Source organism: Symphodus melops, assembly GCF_947650265.1.
Source record: "Symphodus melops genome assembly, chromosome: 12".
Lineage (NCBI taxonomy): Eukaryota > Metazoa > Chordata > Actinopteri > Labriformes > Labridae > Symphodus > Symphodus melops.
This window is the reverse complement of record NC_136702.1, coordinates 5,029,051-5,053,049: the sequence shown is the minus strand read 5'-3', so window position 1 is coordinate 5,053,049 and position 23,999 is coordinate 5,029,051. Positions and strand designations below refer to the sequence as shown.

General features: G+C 41.7%; 1 protein-coding gene across 5 annotated transcripts in view; it reads right to left on the bottom strand.

The window, feature by feature from the left end:
• Positions 1 to 23,999, bottom strand: part of nalcn (sodium leak channel, non-selective) — a 75,252-nt gene that overhangs the window by 26,571 nt on the left and 24,682 nt on the right. For all 5 annotated transcript variants that reach the window (XM_079357116.1, XM_079357114.1, XM_079357118.1 and 2 more), the window contains 5 exons: positions 15,398 to 15,529; positions 13,629 to 13,796; positions 9,548 to 9,739; positions 7,656 to 7,793; positions 7,103 to 7,177 (listed from right to left, as the gene is read on the bottom strand). In XM_079357116.1, the coding sequence (XP_079213242.1) occupies positions 7,103 to 7,177; positions 7,656 to 7,793; positions 9,548 to 9,739; positions 13,629 to 13,796; positions 15,398 to 15,529 (705 nt within the window). The remainder of the gene's footprint in view (positions 1 to 7,102; positions 7,178 to 7,655; positions 7,794 to 9,547; positions 9,740 to 13,628; positions 13,797 to 15,397; positions 15,530 to 23,999) is intronic.

The following is a 23,999-nucleotide window of genomic DNA, read 5'->3' as shown; positions in this document are numbered from 1 at the left end:
CAGGAATCGATCACTGAGAGCAACAATTATCCTCGAGTGATGGCAGAGGAAATCCTGTCCCAAGGCATTTTGTGGGTCGAGCTGGAAAAAGAAAAAAGAAAAATGTTTGTACTGTGCTTTAGAATCTCTGATATGTTGACAAAGAAGCCCCTTTCTCCAAACGTCTTTCTCTTCCTTCCAGTAAGGTTGAGCTTCAAATGTTTTTTTATCGTGAAGAAGAACAACGAGACTCTGTAAACGCCGCTGACGCTATTAAAGACACACAGCTGCAATCTCATAGATTGCTGCGTTCAAACTGATTCCTCTTTCTGTTATTGAAGTTCTGCTGCCACTGATCTTTTCTACGTTAATAAAAAACATGGCTTTTATTTCTTTGGCTTTTTTTTTTCTTTTGTTTTTTTCAAATGAGCTCAGCGGTTTGATGTATTTACACTGTTGTTCGCGGTCCCTCCTCTTGAATTGTCACCGGAACATTTCGTACACAGAGCGTTGTCACTGATCTTTTTTCTCACATTTGACCATGAAGCCTATCACACTCTGTCCAACAGGTGGCTTCATCTGCCCAATAATAAACACATCACAGTAGCCTTCCAGAAGTAAATTGATATCCAGCAGATATGCAGCGGCTACAGATTTTTGTGCATGCCACATATTTTGCTGAAGGGCCGATGTCTGTCAACCGGGCCAAGATAACAACGTTCAACAAAAACATACTGTATGTGTATCTCTAAATAAAACAATGACCTGAAGAGGGACCGAGAAAATGTGAATGCTTGCCCACATGCCCTCATTTTGGCTACAATAAGGACAAACTGAGATGAAAAAAAATAAAATAAAACATTCATGTGCCTTAAGAGCAGATACAGTGTCTCCCAGAATACACTCTGACTCAGAGGGATGGCACACTTTGAAGAAGACAAAGAGAAAATGTCAAAGGTCAAAGCGATAGGTCTCCGAGGTCAACGGGAAAGGGATTCAAATGTCTATATGTCCGCATGTATTATGCACTAAGACTGTAGACACAGGCACAGTAGCTATGCCTTTAGCTTTTCCTCGCTCTGCGGCCGTGCTTTCAAAATGCACAATTGCACAACATGACTCATCTACCTGGCCTCAGGTGCTGTCTGATTGCCACACATTTTCACTTTCTCACAAACACAAACAGAAATGCAAAAAAAAAAAAAAAAAAAAAAAATCTGCACACAAATGTATCACCACGAGCAATTCCTTTTTACACACACACACGGACACTCACACACACACACACACACTATCATCGTCATCACTGCCCTCGAGGGTAAACACCTCTTTCTATTTGGTTGATATCTAGCCGCTCAGGATAAACATTTTCCCCTCTCCCTGCACCTCCCCTCGCTCCTGCAGCTTCGCTCTGTGGGCAGGAATGATTTGTTGGATGGAGACGCACCATCACTCTCTCCCATCACAAAGCCCACCCACCTGTGACACCACAGATGAAGGCGGAGCAACAACAGCCTCCAACAGATGGACGGACAATGCCGTTTTTCACCTGAAATGCAGCCATTGGCTCGTCCTTGTTTTCTTCCCTCTGGCGTTTGTTGGGTTGCACACTGCAGGACCCGCACACGTACGCATAGAAAACAGCTGCAGCTTTAAGGTTACAATGGAGCATGACAAAAAAACCTCCCTCCCTTCTTTTCAACAGTCAGACATATCACGCGTCTCACACAAAGGCGGCTTGCTGTTAATCTCCTCGTCTGACGCCCACACAGAGGTATATTCGTTTCAGTCTATTTCCTAAGCAACTAAAACTCCTCACAACACTTCTCGGTTGTTGTCAAGCGATAAATGAAACATTTATATTATGTGGATAAGCAGGGACCCGAGTTCAGCTTCTCTTTTGTTTCACATGACAAACTGGAAAAATCCACACACAGAAAAATAACTTGCTCATGTTGTTCTGTTCTTCATATATTATCCGCTGACTTGCATTGGAACACATCTGAAGCTGAAGCTGAATACACTAACAGTCAGTCTGTCACACTGACATGTTCCTTTCAAATCTCCGTACGAAAGCTGTAATGAGGGAACAAAATATTTGTCTTTGTGCAACAATTTCTGCAACGTAATATGTCTCCAAATGTATTCTGATCTCAGAGAATATTACAGACGATGATGGAAAAAAAACATTGAAGAAAAAAAGAAGGAAATCCCTACAACAATCTTGCGAATATACTTCCTTTCCACAATCCCTCTTAACCCAAGTACTGTTTCAAAACGTTCAACTGCGAGAGGCAATAACTGCTAGTTAAAAAGATTTGAACATCAATCGCTTTCACGCACACACGGCTCACAGACAGGCAGTGTAGATGTTTGAGCAACAGTTTGGAGACTGACGTATGCACATACTCATCTTAGCACACGTTCATTCTTAAAATGTGTTCAAGATTACAACAGGAGCATAGAAAAAAAAAAAACAATCTGTTCCAACTGCAAAGCTGAAATGTTTCTAACTTAAACTTCACTAGCAGTTCAATGCTCTGTTTCACATCATCAATGAGCAGAGACACAACAGGGGGCCAACAGCACCAACAGGCCCTATCTAAAGTAATTTAAGGTAACTAACTAATCACCCTGTCGGTGCAGTCGGACCCTGGGGCTGGTGTGTGATTGCAAGTTGGTGGTGGCGGTCTACTCCCCCCCCCCCCTTCACTTCTGTTTTCCTCAGCTGTCTACTTTTCTCCTATCCCACGACTCATTTCATTAAGAATTTCTAGCAAACCTAATTTCACGCAATAAATGCATTATCCTAATCAACACTGATGAGTGAAGCATGCACTGGTGCACACATTCATCAGTGTGTGTGTGTGTGTGTGTGTGTGTGTGTGTGTGTGTGTGTGTGTGTGTGTGTGTGTGTGTGTGTGTGTGTGTGTTTGTGCTATCAAGAAATTCCAGCTTCTTCCTGTGCTCCTGGTTGATGTATGTTGGAATAAATCCGTTGCTCCATCCCTGCATTACCCCCTCCCTCTCTGATTGTTACTGACCATTCTTAATATGCAGGAGAATGTTCAAAAAAACAACTGCTCTTCCAAGGATGTGATTGCAATAGTTGAAACTGAAACAACGGCAGATATTTCAGCACTGAGCTTTAACGCCGATCGGCTGTGATGAGGCTACCCACAGGCCTCCTGACGTTCGAAGTTAAGACTCTCAGATGAACACTAAAATCAAGACGAATGGTGTGTCGGGGGTTGACAGATGTAAGTCGTTCCCCTGACAGGCTGGACTGAAATCAGCATACAAATGATGACGGATGTTTTTGGCTTACGAGCCTTATTGATGATGTCATTATCGAATCAGCAACACGGGCAGACGTGGCAGACGCACGGTGCCGCTGCTGCACAAACCCACGCAGCCAACACACACACACACACACACACACACACACACGTGGTTAGGCCAAATGAAAGCAAAGTATCTCATATACAGAGACAGGTGGAAATATAAAACTTGTTCTGATGACGATAGGATGACGTCCAAAGTGTGTTGCCTGGTAACAATCCGAGATGATCAGCTTAACAAAAATGCTCCACTGAGAACAGATATAAGCAATAAATATACATTGTCAGATAAAAGTTAAAGCTTTTTGATTTGGCTTTAGGACGCTCATAGAAGTTGTTTTTTTGTTTTTGCAGTAAGTCACAGGTGCTTTACTTTTATGCAGTTGTTACCACATGTATCTATTTTTAGCTCTATGAGTCATGAGGTAGTCCTGTACCTGCAGCCAAACAAAGCGTTTGGCCTCTACGATGTGTAATATTTCATACGTTATGACTCACAGGTATTTCCCTGTCTATATGCAGCTACTGACGCTGCAGAAACATACTCACAGGACTATTTTAAAAACCCATTAGGCTTGGAAGTAAAATGAATTCCCAGCATGGGACAGTGGATCTTTAGGCTGACTGAGGAAAACTGTGAATATATTGTATGGAGGGCATGGCTAATAAGCCAGACATTGCACCCAGGGGTTACGATAAGTCATAGACTGTATACAAGAAGGAGATAGCCTTGCGTTTTAAAAGTAAAGTAAATGCAAAAAAAAAAGATTTTTAATGTTTTTTTCCCCGATCTTTAGTAATCAACACAGTAAACTGTGAGAAGAATGCTCCATCATCTTTTTTTAACTGTGATGTGCAGATTGATCTTATCAAAGCTTGGCTGCACGTACGCACACCTGTGAGCACGCGTCGTGTATGTTTGAAGTCTTTCATGGATAGAAAGAAAATACAATGGTGTCTAAATGGAGTTCACGTTTGAATAGTTTTTTTCCAACCACTCGTTCTGACAGACATAGAGCATGACGAATAAAGGAGTGTTGGGTCAAAGAAACACTGTTGTTGAATACTTTTAACAACGTGATTTACTCCGTAGTGAAGCCAAAAATCCAGTATTCTGTATGACAGGAAATGCACCCTTGATGAGCTCATTTGGACTCATTAGCGTCCCTTAATTGAACCGTCAACAATATTACCGTATGAATTATTTTCTGCATTCAATCCAACTCTTCAGCAAAACCATTTGCCTCCCAATAATACCGAATCAAAAAAAATCCCCATGATTTGCATGAACAGACTCTTTGAATAGTTTATTCGGCTCCAATTTGTTGTTCCATTATTTCCAATTAATTTCAACACAGCAAGTGTCTGTGTGTTCAACCAAGTGTGAAGAAGAAGGGATTAAAAATGTCTCGAGGAGGAGAATACACACGTGGGTTTTGTGTGTCAAACTCTCCCTCTAAATTTTGATTGATATCCTCTCCAAACTCACAACACTCGCGGGAACAAAACTGCTCAACCAACTGAAAAAAAAAAAAGACTTTTTCTTTCTCTACAGCCTTTTTAAAAAAAAAAAAAGCTTGTCGTGGACCCGAGTCACTTTAATGACAAATAACAAACATTAGCAGCTCCATGAAGTCGTTCATCAAACAGAGGGACGAAAGGGATTCATCACATGCACTATAATTGGTTTCTCATCACTCACAGCCAACGTGTGTGTATCTTATGGAGAGGAGAGTCATGTCATTGGTTGTTTGCCAAATGTTCACAGAGGCCGTCTCTTATGGGAGGGTGATCACAATCTATGGTCTATTTATAGTCAGTCTGCATATCCCTGATTGAAGCACCTGTAAAATAAGCAATTTTACAGTCAGTGCGCCTAATCACTCAGGTGTGAGTGGGAAATAACCATCACTGGCAAGCTTAGACCGGGCAGACAGCTACGAGCACACAGAGTTAATGTTAACACGTCAGTGAGCTTAAGATCATTTATGTAAACCAAGGCTACAAACAGAGACTGACCAAAGGAGTTTCATTTGATATATTTCTCTATTTGGCTTTGGAAAAATTTTTCTTCATAGACTTTAATCTGTCACCAAAGTTTATTTTCATCCAATGTTAGGCTGGATGTTATTGGCAAAAAAAAAAAAAGAATAAAAGGATTTTTTTTTTTTTAAGAAATTTTAAATTAAGCGATTTTAATTTGTGTTATTGTGATCTTTAAGTCGTTCTTTTTCTTCAAATCCAAACCTGCCCCTGCAGTCAGCACACACTGTGGGTCCAGCCCTCTGACAGCAGCTCTAACAAACACATGGAGTAGGACGAGGAAAATAAACCTGTTGCCTTGCACTTGTGGTTCATGCCTTGCACCGTGATTGTGACTTTGAATGAAATGGAAGCTCACAGTCTTGAGCTGCCTGTGACTCACACACAACACTCCACCTTGTGCTCTGCCGGAGTAGCCGCTAAAAGTAACCAATCATTGACACATCAGCTCTGTTTATGTTCCACATAGGTAGCCACTGGGATGAGGTGCTTTTTTTTTTTAGCTTGAACACACTCATGATGTTGACGTTGCACCTGTGAAGGAAGAAGCTCAACCTGTAAACTTTACATTTTTACATTTCAGGGAAACCGACTCTGCATGCACAGTGGTCAGTTCTCTGAGTACAGATGCTTATATCTGATGGATTTTGATAGTAGATGAGTCATTAAAGCAAGAAAAGTAGGAGCAACACAAAAGTAGCAACATGACGTGCACGTTCTGCGATGTGACTGCACGCACACACTGCATTGCACTGATGTTCAAACGAAATATTGTTCAGCTCGAAACTAATGACAGAAAATGCGTCACAAAGTTTGCCCACTCAGTGATAAAGCATCAATGCCTTTTTTTGTGTACATGTAACATTTCAGTTGCAGCTTTCTCACTTGACAGGGTTTTCATTTAATTGCCCACTTACTCAAGCCTCAGGAGAAAAGCCCTCCATAAAAAAAGGTGAGAGTGAAGAAAGTACTTAGGTGCTTGTCCACATGTGGGCACAAAAAAATTACACAACACGTGCACAAGCAGAAAGGAGAATGCAGCGGACCAATCAGCGGGACATTTTTAATATTTTTCTATTTTTTACGTCCATTTCTGACAGTTACTTCACCAGAAAAACTGAACACAAGGTCTGAGAACAACTCAAATGTAGCATTCATCTTGAAACAGTCAGATCCTGAAAGTGCTGCACATGACGAATAGAGACCCTATTTTACTTCAACAACTTAAAAAGATCACTCAAGGTCGTATGATTGACCTCAGAAGTTGCCCTGATCTCTGCTGTTAGTGAAATACTTTGTCCTTGTTCCTGCCCACAGGAGAGCTTTCAAAAAAAGATAAATGAATACAAATGTACTGATCAACTATTTGAGTGGCTGAGCATTGCAAAGTCATGTCATGCTGACAAAAAAAAAACCCTCTCATTTCGTTGACTATTCTTCACGTTTACTGATTTTTAAACAAGAAAAAAACAAGAACTCTCTGTAAAATTTCTCTTAACGGTTTCACAAAAATGGGGTTATAAACGCCATTGCCTATGAAACAAGTAAGTCACCATTTTTTTAATTGCACTTAAAAAAAAACCCAACATAATAGAGCAATTGAAAGCAAACACACAGTACCAATACATACTGATTAGTTAAAACAGAAAAAAAGGTATCTTTTTAAAGAAAGTGCAGTCATGTTTTTGCCCTCATATTTAGCCTCTAGCCTCTTTCGTTGCATAGTGAGAGCTTCCTACCTGTTTGAGCTTCTTTAAGTCCTCGTCCAACTCCAGATTGTCCAGGATGACAGCCACAAAGAGACTGAGCAGGATCTGAGATGCAACACGAGAATGTGAATACTAAATTGGCACATTTTAATATGATTAGCCTAACATAAAATAGACTATTTAAAAAGTACAAAGTCTGCTTGGTAATTGGATTTGTCGCTTGCTCTGTTCTGGAAGATTTCCTGTCTGTCTGGGGTGAAGCGTGAGTCATCCTGAGACTGTGTGCTGCCTGATGGCTCCCCATATCAGAAGGCCAAACACTGAAATGTCAGCACTTCTTACGCCTGCAAGTCTGATTAACTGTGATTAGATGTACCACTTGAGAGAACACTAGAGGGATGGCGGGCACTAATTGAATGAATGAAGAAAACAATTAATGTACCCTTTTCCCACTTATTTCCCCAACCAGTTTTTGCTAAAATAAAGGAATTTAAGAATACTGCAGCGTAATAAGCTAAATCCCAATTAAGCTCTTGCAACCTGTGACTTATTTGACTTCTATCTTTGAAAGTAAGTTCCTCACCAGAGTGGCAAACAGATGGTAAAGGATGAAGTAGATGGCGACTACAGGAGCCCACATGTGACCTACAGCCACCAGAGTCTGGTCCATGACATCCACCCAGCCCTCCTGGGTCAGGATCTGAAACATGGACATGAATGCCTACAGGGAGAGAAACATAAGGTAAGACAAAAAAAAAAAGTGAGAGACACAGAAGGCTAGAGAGAGGGCAAACGAGTACACAGAGTGGAAGCAGGTGAGAGAGGGAATGACAGGTTGAGAAAGGAAGGAAATAGGAGAGACACACAGACAAAAGAAAGATCTGACATTTAGAACACACGTTTTTTTCACAGAGGAGCAAATATCACACTGCTGACGTGCATACAAGGGAGAAATTGGTTAGCAGCGTCTTAAGCTTCCACTGACACTGCCTGAGTGAGAACTCAGTCCAATAGTACTATTTTCATTAGTAAGTATGAAAAAATAGTTTTAATAGAGACACGCTGAACTAAATTTATTTACTATACTAAATTATAATTTCATACATTTTATTATACAAATTATTGTAGTAATGATAACATTGACTTTTGCTAGCTTTTAATAGGTTGGATTGTATCAGCCTAAAGGCATCTGCAGGAAAACGTTAGCATACAGGTAAAACAACATTATATACTCTAGCTAATTAGCGCTTTGTTGATAGCTTAAAAAAAGATGGTGGAAGTTGTCATCCGTGAAGATAACTTCACTTCGACTGCTTGTTATTCAAGCAGAAGAATGCTAATGTACATAAGAACAATGTGATGTCTAATAAATGTGATTATTTTGATATCTAATAGTACAGTAAAGAAAGGAATGGTCTCAAGGAAATGTAGATATTGTAAGCTAGCATCCTTCGCCCAAAGTAAGCTACTTGTGTCATATGGTGTGTCTCGGGCTAGCGTTAGCCACAGCTGATAGGCAACTGCTACATAGCAAGTCTACATGGTCTATAGTTGTTGTTTTATTACATTCTTTTGACCAAAATTGTTTTTTTACTAGCGATGGGGATATTTTTAAATTTAAGCAATTGAGAGAAAGCAGCCATGTTTTTTCACCCTGTTCTGATGGCTTCCTCTCTACTTGTTAGAGGTCACATGAAGGTGTAGGGACCAGCCAGCTGCAACACTCTGGCCTCTGGAGTCAAATGGCACGCCTGCGCCACCTCCTTAGCATCTCACCCCCCTTCCCAACCCCTCCCACCTGCTCCCATGCATGTCCCAGTCACTACAGATAAAGATAAACCCAGCAACAGGTCTGCCCTGTAGGGGATACAGCCAAACATCATTAACTATGATGTGTGTGGTGTTGACACGTGTGTCTGCTTGCTTAAATGTGGCTTTGTGAGACAGAAATGGATATGGAAATGAAGGGAAATGTGAGGGAAGGGTAATACAGCTTACAAGTGGCATCTGTTCAGGACTGTCTCAATGTGTCCCGCAGTGCCTGGGTTCAGTGAAATGTTTGAGGGAAGGATAAAAAAAAACAAAAAAACAGAGGATGTGGCTAATGAGAGAGAAAGAAGCTCGTGAGCACTTAAAAATCAAAGGAGGAACCACATCTGTCGACCCATCGTGCACCCATCTTCAACATCTGCAGGTCCCCCCACCGCTCGTCTGAAGTGTCCTTCTGGAAGGGCTGATATCATTTTTATGTTGCCTATTTAACATACTACCTGCATCTTCTAAATTAAGAACATTTCATTTTGTGGGAGGAAATTACTTAGACATCAGGGTTTAATTAGAGAAGTGTGTTCAGAGGAGCTCTTGTAAGTGTTTAGAGCATTTACTGGTATGGACTGAATCATCTGCAAAAAAAAAAGCTAAAGATTTGATCACAGCTATTGCAGCTTTCTTTGGTGAGCGTAAGTGGCTCCTCACCCTGGGGAAGGTTGTGAAGCGATCCAGCTCCTCCACGAAGCAGAACATCTGTAGACTGATGGCCGACATGACGATGAGGAGACTGGCTGTGAACACCACCAGACTGCCGAGTTTTTTACCTGGACCAAATATCTTATACACAAAGTCCTCCAGAGCCGGGGAAATCTTTATGAGACGCACCACACGGAGCACCTGAGGAGAAGAAAAACAATCACTGTTACCGTTATCTCTGGCACTCTGTTGTTGTTGTTTTTATCCATTCGAAGAGACACGGTTTATTTAAGATAATTACACACATATATATATATATATATATATTTATTTATTTTTTAGAGGGGAGAAAAGAGTGGCTCATTGATTACATATTGATTTTAAAAAGAGCACATTGATCAAGACCCAGTGGTAAAGGTGCCGTGATGTTGTGCTCTGTCATCTGGCTTAGCCCTTAAATAGCTTGCGGTGACAACAGGCTCCGAAAGGTAATGCATCTTGGTCATCCTTTGATCGGGGATCCAGAGAGTGGCTATTGATCGTGCTCCTCTCTCTCTCTGATGCTTATAGCCAAAGAGCGTTCTCTCATTCCCCAGATATCGCAGCGAAATAAAGGAGACAAACTGGGAACGCTGGATGAAAGGAAACCCACAGTAAACAAAATACAGCAATAACAATCGCAGCATGATGACAGATGGGATGAGGAGACACTACCTTCTCCTCCTGACAGACTGTGATGACCACTATCCATTTCACAGCACACGCAGCTCTGAGACTATGAGGGCAAGTCCACAAAGGGTAGAAGGCTATTACAGCAAAGGTAATTCTTGTCTTGTCTGAGACCACACAGTCTTCAAATTGGAAATATTAATTACAACTGACTTTGAGATGGAATATAGAATAGAATAAAAGGGAAATTTTGGATGTACCCCAGGATCATATTTACAGGCCAAAAAGAAACAAGCAGTAGTGAGTAAATATAGGAGTAACAGTTGACCAAATGTAAGTCAATGGAAAGAGTCCATAGAGTAATAAAGCCCATCCTTTCCAGCAAAGTGGCTTCATGAAAATGTGACCAAGTAATATCGCCTCGAATTTATTTGATAAAGGAAGTGATTCTCTCCTAAGTGCCAGGCAGAAAGGATACTCAGAGAGATACTACAATATTCACACTCTTTCCATTGGTTCTTAAGCTAAAATTGTCAATTAAAGGTGCACTATGGAAATTTGGGAGTGAAATTAGAAACATTTCTTTGCTGTGTTTTCTGAACTGAATACACAAAACTTTACTCAAAGGTCAAACTCTGTTCCTGGAATACTGTTGGAACTTAAAAGCAGCCAGGAGAGTTTATGGTTTCACTGTTGCGGGTCGCAACTTTCTCGCGTAAGTTTTAATCTTCAAACAGTGTTCCAGGGACCGCAATCTCATCTGAGGACAGAGTGTGTATAGAGTTATGAACATATATCACAGAATCTGTACGTTTCTCCAACTTTCACATTTGTCGACAAAAACTCCAGAGTTCACCTTTAACGCTCAAGTCCAGTGATTCGGTAAAGCTGTTTTTACACTACGTCACATGATCATTTTTCTCTACTTCTCTATTTAGCCAGTCAGGGGTAAAAGGCTGAGCAAAATCAAAACTGACCTATTCATTTGTGCGCAGGAGTGTGAAATCAGCAAGGCCCCGGTCAAGTAGCATCAAAGCCATCGAAACAACATCTACTGGCATGACACAAAGAATAGCACCAATACGTCTGATACAATATGAAACAAAGGGAATCAACTTGATAAGCACGTCTCCTTCCCTGCACTGCACACATGAGAAGAGCAATAATTAATCGAAAGAATGGATTTCCAGCTGTGCTGCCTGTGTGTGCTCCCGGCTCTGGCTTCTGGCAAGACAAAGCAAATGTTTAACACAAAAGTGAACACACCAAAGATGTCCCAGGCGGCATTTTCAACCAACATTAGCCAAATAACAATAACCAGAATCAGATCAGAGCACGTCTCCTTGATGTGTGCAAAAACGACACAATGTCTGGCACTTCTGATTGAATGAATGGTCAAAACTGTTAAATGTGCTGCTTCTGAAGTCATTGTAATTCTGAACACAAGGACAGGAAGTGTTGAGGTGGTTTCCATTGGCTGATTAAAAATCGTTCTGCCTCGTGTGCAGTATTTGTGTGCGTGTCAGAGCTCCAAAAGCGTGTGACATTTTCTCTTCAGACAATTAATTTAGCTTCCATAATCACTGCTCCTCCTCCTGGATAGATTAACAGTTGCAACTAGTTTCCACAAGTGGCGCTTAGGGGCTAGTCCACCCCGCGTTGACTACGCCAGCGACTACATCACCGTGGGGGATCTCATTATAGCCACGGTCCGAGCAAAGAGCTCCCAGGAAAGGAAAGAGTGGAATTTTTTCACGACTACGTCTGCAGTAAGGCTAACCTTTAGCAGTGATCAGACTCTTGACTTTAAAGGAAATTCAAATAAAAATCACTGATTGAATAGTTTCTCCTCCTGCAGTCTGCAAACTGGTTCATATGCAGAGATTTAAGGTTAATCACTCTTTTCTTACATGGGAAAGTATCAGCAGGAGGAATGAATGGCAAACTCTTTCCCATGAGTAACACAGCACAGCCCTGAAGTGTGAATCCAATTCTCTCCTCAAATCTCAACTGAGCTTATGAACACAACCCTCTCTAATATGTGAGGATAATAGAGCTTCATGGAAGCTCATGAATACAACATTCAGAACAAAAACAACAACTTTTTTATCACGATGCAAAAAAAAACAACAACAAAAAAAACAAACAAGCAACTGAGATTAGAGAAACATAAAACAAGAACCAGACCGTTTGCAATGGAACAGATTTTTTCAGCTAAAGCAATCGTCGAGTTATTGCAAGGTAATTTTCATCTCGTACTGAAATCACTGCCTGGAAGGTAAACCCATTTAACAGAAAAACAAAGTTTGTGTTTGAACATGTGCCAAAGAAAATGTTTAAATGCAGGAAAAATGTAAATTAACAATAGTTCCCAATGTTATATGACTACATGTTGTGTTTTTACATCACGTGTGAGAGTGTCAGTAATGCACATGGACGGTGGCAGCTGTTAACGTGGGGAAGCATCAGGGCAGCTTGTGTGGTCAAGGCTCATTAATGAGATATCAAGAAGCCTTTTCCCATCAGATCATCCTCAGAGCTTTTTTTTTTTTTTAATCGCCTACATTATGTGACCTATAGCAAAGTCGCAGGGTTAACTTATTGGGTGAATTACTTACAGGCTCTGTTCAAAGACGATTATGCTACAGTGCAATGCACCAGTGCCACATGGGTCACGATCGTCATGGTTGATTTGCACTCCTGCTCTGAGAACTGGGGAGCTGTCAGCCTTGTGTACAGAAGACTCCACAATGCAGCCCAGATATATGCTCAATATCAGGAAGAAAACAGCCCCGCCGCACGAAATTCATCAGGTGTAAATGTTCCGCAAACTGTCTCACGTCTTACATCCTTTGTTTAACTTGGAGAAGCAGAAAATCTGATGTGTCATTTGTGGTGACAGAAAATTTGCAAGTGTGTGTTTGTGTTTGTGTGTGTCTGTGTGTGTGTGTGTGTGTGTGTGTGGGGGGGGGGGGGGGGGGGGGGGGGGGGGGTATCATTGAAAAGTGATATGATTGATTTGTTCTCATTTATGCGTGAGCACAAGGAAGAAACGACATGAAATGATTCACAGCTTCTGTTCCTCTCTGCAACACCGACGCTCGAAGAGGACGTGCATCCATAAATATTATTACCTCTATTTTCCAGAACATTCTATGCTTCCATTACTGGCACTAACAAGGTAAGTTGAGATCGCAAGTAAAACAATCAGAACTTGTGTGCATTATCACGAGAAAGGAGTAAATAAATGTAAGGATGAATGTCTGCTTGGGCCTTTTTCGTACCGCAATAGTATTTGCACTTTTCAGTACGGGTGAGTCAGTCTATTACTTAAGACATAGAAGGGATTAACGTATGTTTGTACACTCACACATTTGTGTGAATAGTGAAATGATGAACATGTGCGTCTGTGTATCCACACCTGAAAGTAGGTGAACTGAGAATGGTAGAGGTCCGGGTAGATGTGCAGTGTAGTTCCCACCACCAGCAGAGATTCAAACTTGTGCAGAGAGGAGCTGATGTAGCCGGTGAAGCCCAGACACCAGATTTTCAGAAGTGCTTCCAGGTCAAATAAAACAGTGAAGGCCACCTAGAAGGAAAAGAGAGACGACAGAAATCATGGTTGGCATTTTCTTCCTGCAAACACACATATCGTCAAACTGCAGCAGAGCAATGCCTCCCTTCAATGACAATGATGGGGTACTTGAACTTCACACAGACTTTCATAAAGTTCATGCAGGAGCAGCGTGCTTTTCACTCTTCTGCTTTTATTCCACAGTTGTAGCGGCTTTCTATTATTTTGTAATGATCACACAAGCACATGATCAACGTAGAGCTATAACACTTAATTGCATTTCCTATGTAAGTGTCATGGCTTCAATAAAATCACTCCTTTTGGAGGGGTTTAAATTGTGACGTTTTCATTGTGCTGTATCTAAGCGACAACCTCCAAGCGGCCGTGAAAAATGAAGCCAATAAGGAAGTGCCAAAAACTGCAGTTCACTGAGTGTCCACTTGAGGCTGGCTCCAGTCACTGAGGCTGAGTCAGTTAATATTTACAGTCAAAGGTTGTAGCTTTACCTCTAACCTGAAGGCATTCAAACTGTTTCAGATGTTTACATTTCTTTACTTGTCCAAGACTTCTACACTCATAGAATCGAGATCTGGCCTTCAAAAATCTTTAGAAATGGAGGATTTATCCGTCTGAGGGGTTGGAACACAAGACACAACCAAGTTACGTCAGGAAACTTCAGAGTCCTGTATTTTCTTTTCTTTCTTTTGAGCACAGTGGTGCAGTTGTTAGGGCTGTCGCCTCACAGCAAGACAGTTCCTGGTTTTGAATCCCCCGTCAGACAGGGCCTTCCTTCCTCTCACCCAATGACAGCTGGAATCAGCTCCAGATCCCGGCGACCCAAAACAGAACAAATAGAGGATGTTTTTTTGAGCATTACCCCGGGTAGAAACACTGCATCCAGTATGTTCTGTTGTGTTGATTCTATTTTTACATCTGTTTCTTTTTGCTATCCCCCCAAACTTGATTTTACCGCACTACCAAATCATTGGAGAACTCTTTTAAGTAAAGGATCCGAACACCGAGGCCTCTGCAGTCCCCAGCAGGGGAATATGATAGGAAGGAGGAAGTAAATCTGGAACCTCGCCACTAAGCTAACTTTAAAACCCAGTGGCTCCATTTCTTATTCTCACCTCACATCCTTCACACAGGTTGGAACAAATCTGTGGATCGATGTCTGTATCACATGGATGGTGGGAGAGAGAGAAAGTAATATGTGTGATTTTTTTCCCCCCCTTTTCTTATCTCCTTCATTCAGCTGTTTGAGAGGGAGAGCGAGGGAGAGAGGGAGGTAGGTATGAAGGAGATGCGATCCGTCTTAGTTGCTGCTTTACCACCTGAATACTGATGACATCCAACGAACCTAGTTAACATGTGGAGTGCAGTTTTAATGTGACTTTATGTTGAGATGAAAAAAAAAGCAGCAGTTAAACAAAAAAAAAATGGGGCAACATGTAACTCTGACACCTAGTGTTTAAAATGTGTACTGCGTCCAATGTCAAACATCAGAGAAGGCTGTCTGTCTGGATGTTTTCTGAATATTAAAACTTGAGCATCTTGTGGAAGATTTGAAAGAAGAAATGACAAAATGACGAGAACAAAGCAAAAACAAGTCTCACCTCTGCCAGGTAGAACTCATCATAGTGCCTGCGGTGGTTCTCGCCTTTATAATAGTTGCTAGCAGCAACGATGACGTCCACAGCGACCATGCTCAGGATGAACATGTGGAACACAGACGAGCGCATCAGTTGCTGTGGAAACAGAGATGTGTACACTTGTAGCCTCGGTTTTGAATTTCACAAGATGGGTAAAGAGAAAAGAAGGAGTTTGAGGAAAAATCTAAAGTCAATTTTATTTGTTACCCGTTGAAGCGTTTTGGATTTGAGCCAGGGATGAATGATTAGAGAATAGTCTGAGGTTTATCATTTGAGCCTGATGGAAGGTCATTACTCAGACAGGAAGACAGACAGGTATTATGTGGCTCTGAGTTTAAGTATCAGTGTAAATGCATTCTACCAATTAAGTGTATTTATGACTCTTCATTAATGTGACATATATATAAAATGTAAAAGTTTAAAAATGCATAGGCTGGAAGAGAGATGAGTGACAGTCAATGTTCAGAAACAGAAAGACTTTGCATCTATAGGAACAGTCTCAGCTAACAGAGACTCCACAGCGTATAAAAAGGTGGAGACAGGCGAGGAGAGGGGCAGCAGCTAAACTGCAGACAATTCAAAGCAATCAAGAAGCTTTCATTGGCTGCTGGAAAAAAAAAGCCTCCACCTAGACAGAGAAGCAGTGTGTACTCACGCAGGCAGAAACAAGAAAGGAAAGGGGGAATAAATGTGTTATTTCCTGTGGGAATATCAGGAGCATGGAACGACAACAACATGACATAATAGAAACCAACTCTATACCCGACCTAAAGCGATTCAAACAATTGGAGTAACAATGCACGCCTCCTTTCCACAAAGATTTAGAAGTGTGTTGGTTTGGAGACAATATGACAGCTGTGATCACGGCCCTGAACTGCCTGTATGTATGTGGCAGAGCAAACAGCTTGTGAGTGGGTAGAACCACTCGCCCTAAAAAAAGACTTGTATGTGAGAGCGGCAATGGGAAGGATGGCAGAAAGTGAAAATTGGGAGTAAGACTTAAAGACAGATGAAGAGTGTTTGCAGCGTTGCTGAAAAGATCAAAACTCCGCAGGAGAACGGGACGGCTGCCATCCATCCTCCTCCTCCTCTTCCTCCTCCACACAAATACACTGACAGAACAAAGTCTTTAAAGTCTACCGAGTCTGCCAGTGTGTTTGGTGCTCGGGAAACAAGCGATGGTTTGTAGATAAACTGGTGGGATTGAGCTTGAACTTTTTAATTGGATGAAGTATTTCTTTAAGGAACTGAAAGTGTAAAAATGGAAAGGGCTCATTAGAGTGACAAGTGGGGAGAGCGAGCGTCCTCGCTCCTGACCAGAGGAACGTCGACATTTAAACGCATAAAATAACTTATATTCACCTGACAAGGACTTTTTACAGTCGAGAAAATGATTGTAATTTGTCAGAAGCAAGGACAGTGAGATCGGAGAGTGGAGAATGATTGTGATAGAGAAGCAAATTGTCACTGGGCTGGCTGAATTTTCAACACCAGCCTTCAGCCGTTTTCACATAATGCACATGTGTAGGACTGCTCAACCTGGCTGTTCACATAATGTATGCTCCTCACAGCTGGAGACTATCCCTGTCAGACGGGGGGGGGGGGGGGTATGGGGTCTCCAAGAGTCTGCTAAATGACGATATAATGACAAAATGTGCTATCATGTCAATCTTGGGTGATGTCCAACGGAATGGAAATGTCAACAAAACGAGAAGAACATACAGGCGAAACCGTAATGCGGACGTTTAAGTACACGCACGAAGATCGTAGCGGCCGCGTGCAGACACTCTATGCACGCCGCGCAGCAGTCACAGTGTATATAAACGTCACTCTCCCCTCCTATTGGCTCGAGGTGAATTCTCCGGAGAATATCCTGCGGCGTTCTCACATCAGCTCACTCGGACATGATGAGAAATACTAGCGGTCTGGCAGGAGAAACTCCAGACAGAGTCGAAAGTGAAATGTTTTTGTCTGTTTGCGTTCACATGTGCAGCTCCTCCGGGAAAGATCCAGAGATTTTTCAGGAGATTTCTGCAAGTGTGAAAGCCATACATACGGACCAAACGCTAAAGAGACGGACCACTTATTCAGCTATTCTCAGAATGAAAGATGAGGAGGAACCTGTCGGCAGATAAGAAGCTAATATCCGCGAGTACATTTTCATTTGGGTATAAATCATTGAAAATATTACTTGACGTCTTCAGTCACCTTTGAAAGAGCAAGTTCTCGCACACATCCTCCTGCTTCTACAGCAGGTAGGAAGGGACAAACAAAACACCAGCTCTAAAGAGGGCACTTCGACGGACTGCAGTTCAAGTTTTTTCTCATCACCGTAGGTCATCCACATCTCTCCGTCCTGAACTACTTTGACTGCTCTCATGACTTAAACGGTTTTATATTCCCAACTCTTAGTCTGTCTTTATCTATTATTGGTCCCAGCCTGCCGGTAAATTTTGTCACAAAGGTGAATTCTTACTTTATATTTTGAAGCGTCACTTGTGGTCCCGACTGATAGCCTTGGGATTGGGTGTTTGTGCAGATTGTACACACAAACCCACTCTACACACTCTCTGCTTACTGGACTCCTTGACTGAGATTGGACGTGACAAAGCAGTTTGACATTTCCAGCAACCAGACGCTCTCCCCCCATGGGTGTTTTGGCTGAAAGGACTTGTGTGTGTGTGTGTGTGTGTGTGTGTGTGTGTGTGTGTGTGTGTGTGTGTGTGTGTGTGTGTGTGTGTGTTTGAGAGAGTAAGAGAGAGAGAGCGAGAGAGAGAGACTGAGGCAGACTGACAGAGAACAGAAAGTACATGGCTGTGTGTATGAAATGTTTGGCTTTCTCAAGGTCCTGACACTGCCCATATTCTCTGTCAGCTTCTGGGAATCACATGGCTGAGAAAAGTTGGAGAGCGAGCTGGAGCCCGGCGTGTGCGCTTCTGACCTCTGTTGCATGAAGATAGCAGCGTACTCGGCCACAAAGTAACCTTTAAATCCCTCCCTCACGTTCCCCTTCTTTGGTGCAATTCACCAGATAACACTCCACATACTCTTCCCGAGGCAAAATGGCCGAGTTTGCCCAAGTGCAGCTGGAAGCGCTGTCACTCCTTTTATGGCCTCAAGATGTCAAAATCAATTTTTACAGCATCAATTGTGAGACAAGATGGCCATCCCCTGCTGTTTGATGTTTCTTGTGAGCCTGTGTGTCTCTGAAAACCTTTCACACTTCTTTGATGGATGCTATTTATTTGTGGTGCCTCTGGCTGGCTCTTTGAAACACCAGGTGCTCGATGTACACACGAACACACACACACGCACGCACACGCACACACACACACGCACACACACACGCACACACACACACACACACACACACACACACATTAAGTTGTGGCTCTGGCTGGCATTTAGCAAAGATCTCTGGTATCGTTCTATCTGATAGAAAAAAAAGCAGCCCTTTACAATGAATTATTATTTTTAATATGAATTAATCACATTTTTAAAAATGTATGGATTTACGATGTAATGACCTTCAGCTTTGTGTTCATTTTCCATGCCTCCAGTGACAGTGGGTATAAAGACTTTTCTGTTTTGATTTCAGCACCGAGGCCTTCTCGTCTGAGCCTTTGTCATCATTTATAATGCATCCAGTACTCTGTTATAATCGGTATCAGGACGGAAAAATTGAATCAGAGCATCTCTGCTTGATAAGCAATGGGTTCCAGGAGTGCAATGTGGTTGATTCTTTCCGCCCTTTTTTTTTTTTTTTTGCTCTCCACACAACATTGGACAATGCTACCAATACAAATAGAAAACACAACCCTCCTGACTGAAATCTCGTCCAACAGATTTTGTATTCATGAGAGAATAGAAAAGATTATAATTTGCAGAAAACCTGAAGTGTTGTCTTTGATTTACTTCATTTTTCAACATTTCGACATTTAAGACCTTTTATTGACCACTGGCAAAAAAAGTCAGATTTATACGCCAATATGAACGATATCTACTGAATTAAATCATAAAATGACCACACCATGTCATTAAAGATTAAGGGTTCATGCTATGTTGAAGTGTTGTCTTCTCTGTCAACAGTGCAGAAGCCAGCATGTCCTCCATCCAAGTTTCCATACCAGTGAGGAATGGTTTTAATTTGGCCAGAGAAGGAGAGCGGTTTTTCAAGACCTGGCCAAACGCTGAAGTTTCAGGGTTTGAACCGTTGCAACTTGCATGCACATCGATGAGGAGGAGGGGACTGGGGGAGACAGCTCTATTCAGTGTTCTGGGTTTGGACTGCATTTTAAACGCCAGGTGTCGGAGTTACAAAAAGTACCTTTAAGAAGCTGTCACCAACAAATATTTGGTGGCCTTACTTTTTTTTAAATCCCAAAAGGTTTCATAGATAACCAAAATATTTGTCAATTGAATTTTTTTTCCATTTCTTTCTTTTCCTAAATCGCAGTTCCAAGTACCTATATGCCATTTTGCAAAACAGAGCATGCACTCAGCTCTTTTTTACTGAAAATCAACAAAGGGGAGATGGCCATACATTTAAAGATTTGACACCTTTTCAACTGGTGTGTAAATTGGTATTTGGAGGAACTGGAACACTAGAGTTTTCTTTTACAACAGAGAAATAAGAAACTAATGAGTAATAAGAAAAAACAAACAGCTATTCTCCGTGTCCCTGTGTTCTTTATTACCCAATTTATTCCCAGTCAATTTAAACAGTGCAGCAGAGTCTCATTCTCTAACACAAAGTGCTATCTCACACAAAGGGTGAGACAATGCAACTGAACCGAGTTTCAACGTGATCAGCTGTCGATAAAGAGACGGCTCATCTGGAGGAGGAGGTGAAGGGGGCGGGGGGGGAATGCATGCATCATACCTGGAGCATCTCCAGTGGCAGCAACTGCGACACCACCAGGACAGAGAGGCAGACTGACAGACCAATGACTGCTTCCTCGCACCCCGTCTGTTCACGCACGCTGCCAAGAAGGACAAATGCTCTTTCTGCCGCTACACGAGAGGAGTGCAGCACATGTGCACAGAGCTGGCAGGATGTAGCAGCATTCACACAGGAATTGTCACTAACAGACAGGGCCTTGTTCTGGCAGCAGACTCCTGCTACAGTTCTCTTTCTTCTGTTTACCGAGATTAAGGAAAAACTGAGTGGGATTACAGACTGCCTCACTTGATTTATCTCTTCACTGGTGTTTGTTGAAATGGAATAAACAAGTGGTGACAATCAAGAGTGTCCACATTCTGCCATTTGGATGGTAAACAACTCTGAACATAACAATTCAGAAATCTATTGTCAAATTATGGGAGGGGGGGGGGGGGGGGGGGGAGCAAAGTTAAACCCTTGGCTAAGTGTGCTATCCACACAGACTTGATGTTCTAATCTTTGTGAAGAAGGAGTGGGTGTGTTAAATCTCGCTGGGTTGCGGATCCAGTGAAGTGGCAGCCCCTTGGCTTATTACGGCACTAACTAAAGCGGGCTGAGTCATGGGTCTGGCTAGAAAACAGCTCTTAATAAAACATGATGGTCGGCCTGTCTGCAGCCTCCTACTCTCAATCATATGTGCTCTACTTCCTGAAGTTCCTGCAGGCCTCTCCTTACATACAGTACTTTTACTTCATTTGATTTCAGATGATATCAATAGATGTGCATCAAGTCGACTGACGTCTAGACATAACAAACAATGGCTCTCGTCGTTTTTCACCCCCTAATGTGTTCTTAAAAAAAGGATCCTTGGAAGAGTGTAGGCCAGATTAATGACGTGTTCTTGCAAGGGATGTGCATGATTAGGGGCTGAGCAGTTAAATGTTAATTAACCTGCGCTAAACTAATTTAATGCTAAATGACACGTGGACGTTTACCCGCAAGGAGGACCAAAAGCTAGTGGTGCTGCTATGCTATCATTAGCCACACTTGGCAAACAATTTAACATTGTGATTCTGATTTCAGGAAGGGTGGGGAATGACAAAAAGGACGCGTTTCTGCTTTTCAGAAATAAAATGAATGCACATAAATTACATGAATGAAGTATTTTGTGTCTCTCTTTTGGAGGGACAGGAGGTTTTGTTGGGGTGACGGGCCGCCACTCCAACTAACTGGTACGGGAAACGCTGAGAAGAGATGGAAAAAAAAGATGGCACTTCAGCCCTGTGATTTTTCTTTGTGATGTGTTTCTTTCTCGAGAATATTGCCAAGCTATAAATGATCAAACTGTAAGAGTCAAACAAAAACAAAAACCTTGAATAATACAGAAGAAACCAATGGTGAGTGTTGGGATCTTCTTGGAACAGCATGAGCGAGTTTTACAAGTTGTGATCCTATCATACATGTTGAGCTAACCTTCTATGCTTAATAGATAAAAATGCCTATTCTTTTCCTTCTCTGGTGCTGCCTATTTCCATCCAGTCAATTTCCTTTTTCTCTGTGCCATCCCTCTCCTCCCACACATACGCAGACACACTGACCTTAACCTTGACACTGTGTGTGTGCGTCTACGTGTGTGTGCGAGCTTAAAATGATACAAGCAGTGTCACTGGGGAACATCCTGAGGGTGAAGATTGGTGGCAGGGGTAAAAGGAGGGTTCCAGAGAATCAATAACCTCTTGCTCAGGAAGGAGAGGTCAGAAAGGTGTTTCATTTATTGAACTTCAGGACCACCCAGCGAGCTGCTTGGATATCCGTAACTCTGCATTTAGCTCTGTGGACGAGGGAGGGGCTGCTTATCAACAAAAAGGCAATTTAAAATGTTCCTCGTGGATGAAAAAATAAACCATTTTCCATTCCATCATTTAGTCATTCAAAAGCTTTCTTAAGCTTTTACAGTTTAGGCATTTCTAATTGTCCTGGTTTTATTTAAAATAAGTTACATTCCACAGAATCACTTACATTTCTTTTTCTAGTGGATATACACCTGTATGGAGTGTCAACCTCTATTTTTGCATATAGCAACCAAAGTCAATCAGCAGTATAATTATAGTGTGGTGGAGCACTAGGGGCTAATTAGAGCACGTCTATCGAGGGGGGGGGGGGGGGGAAACAGGAAGCATCATTAACCTTTACTGGTCTGAGCTGCTCCCATGAGGGAAATACAAAGAAAAAAACAGGAACGCCCAAAGAACATTTAAAAAAAAAAAACACAATGTTTGTACAGCAGTCAGCAGGATGCAAACAAAGTAATGTGGGATAATTTATTGTATTAAGAAAATCACATGAATCTGTACCGACACCTGAAGGGTGTGACAAATGACTAGTCGCTCATGCATTCCATCACATAATCATAATTTAAATTCTGCTACAAGTATGAATAATTTTCAAAGTAAAATAGAGGAAGGACTACAGGGATGTTGCTAGCTAATAATTTCCCCGTCGATGAAACTAAAATTATAATTCTGAAGGTAGGACACACTCAGAAAAGAGTCCAAACTGAGGAGTGCCTAATGTGCATCTGAAACATTCAACACATTCTTCAATAACAAAATTGGAATGTGTGTCACTTTGCAACCTGCATTACTCAAATTGGTTTGCAGAGGGTTGCTAACATTAGCAGTGCAAACACCACCAGCCTTCGACCTCCCTGCAGGCTGACATCCACATGTCTCAGCTGAATATGGTAATGCATTGCTCTGGTCCAGTGGTTATATGCCAGTTTATTCTGACTCCCCGCTGCCTCTAAGAGATGCCATCCATCCACAGTGCAGTTTTACATCCATACTGTATGGCAATGAGGAAGTCACATTAAAACACAGTATTCGACCACTGTCGCCGAAAATATGAAAAAAATATTACAGTATGTATTTTAACCAACTTGTAATTCTGGTCTAAAAAACACTTTTAAACTGCCAGATGACTCAGTTCAAGACTCACAAGTAATATCCCTCTCCTGACATCAACATTTCTTGTTTTAGCATCCTCTTTAGCTGTTTTCATTGACTGATCTGTTTGTAAGTCAATGTAGTGAGAACATTTATTGATTGAGTCTTCGGTCAATAAAAGTTCTTTATTTGGAGCCAAACAGGAACTAAAGCACCCTGAGCCTGATGTAAGACAGTACACACATACTAAATTAAAGCCTGTCACTTTTTTAAAATACAAAATAAAATTAAAATGGCATTAACTATTGAATTTATTTGAAGAAAGTAATAGTTAGCCAAGAATATTATTGTCATATCATATACTTCTGGGAAGTATGTAGTGGGCTCCACGGCTAGATTAGCATAGCATGAAAACTAAAGTGAGGGGGAAATAGCGAGCTCTGTCTGAAGCACCTGTCTACAAAGTGAATTGGTCACACTGGTGAAAAAGTCATAACAGGGAAATCAATCTCAGAGGAAGATGATAAATTACAGATTTTTTCCAATTAAAACTTTGCTAATATTAAGTGACTGTAAGATTAATGAAATACATCAAAAGTACAGTCATTGTAGGAGAGAAATTGCTTCCTGTTTGGAGTCTATTTTTTTGTGTGAAGTTGCCTTTTTCCTGGCCGAGAAGGTAGTTAATCAATTGTGTGTTATTTCCAACTGCTGCAGACCCAGACAGCCCTCGACGGGT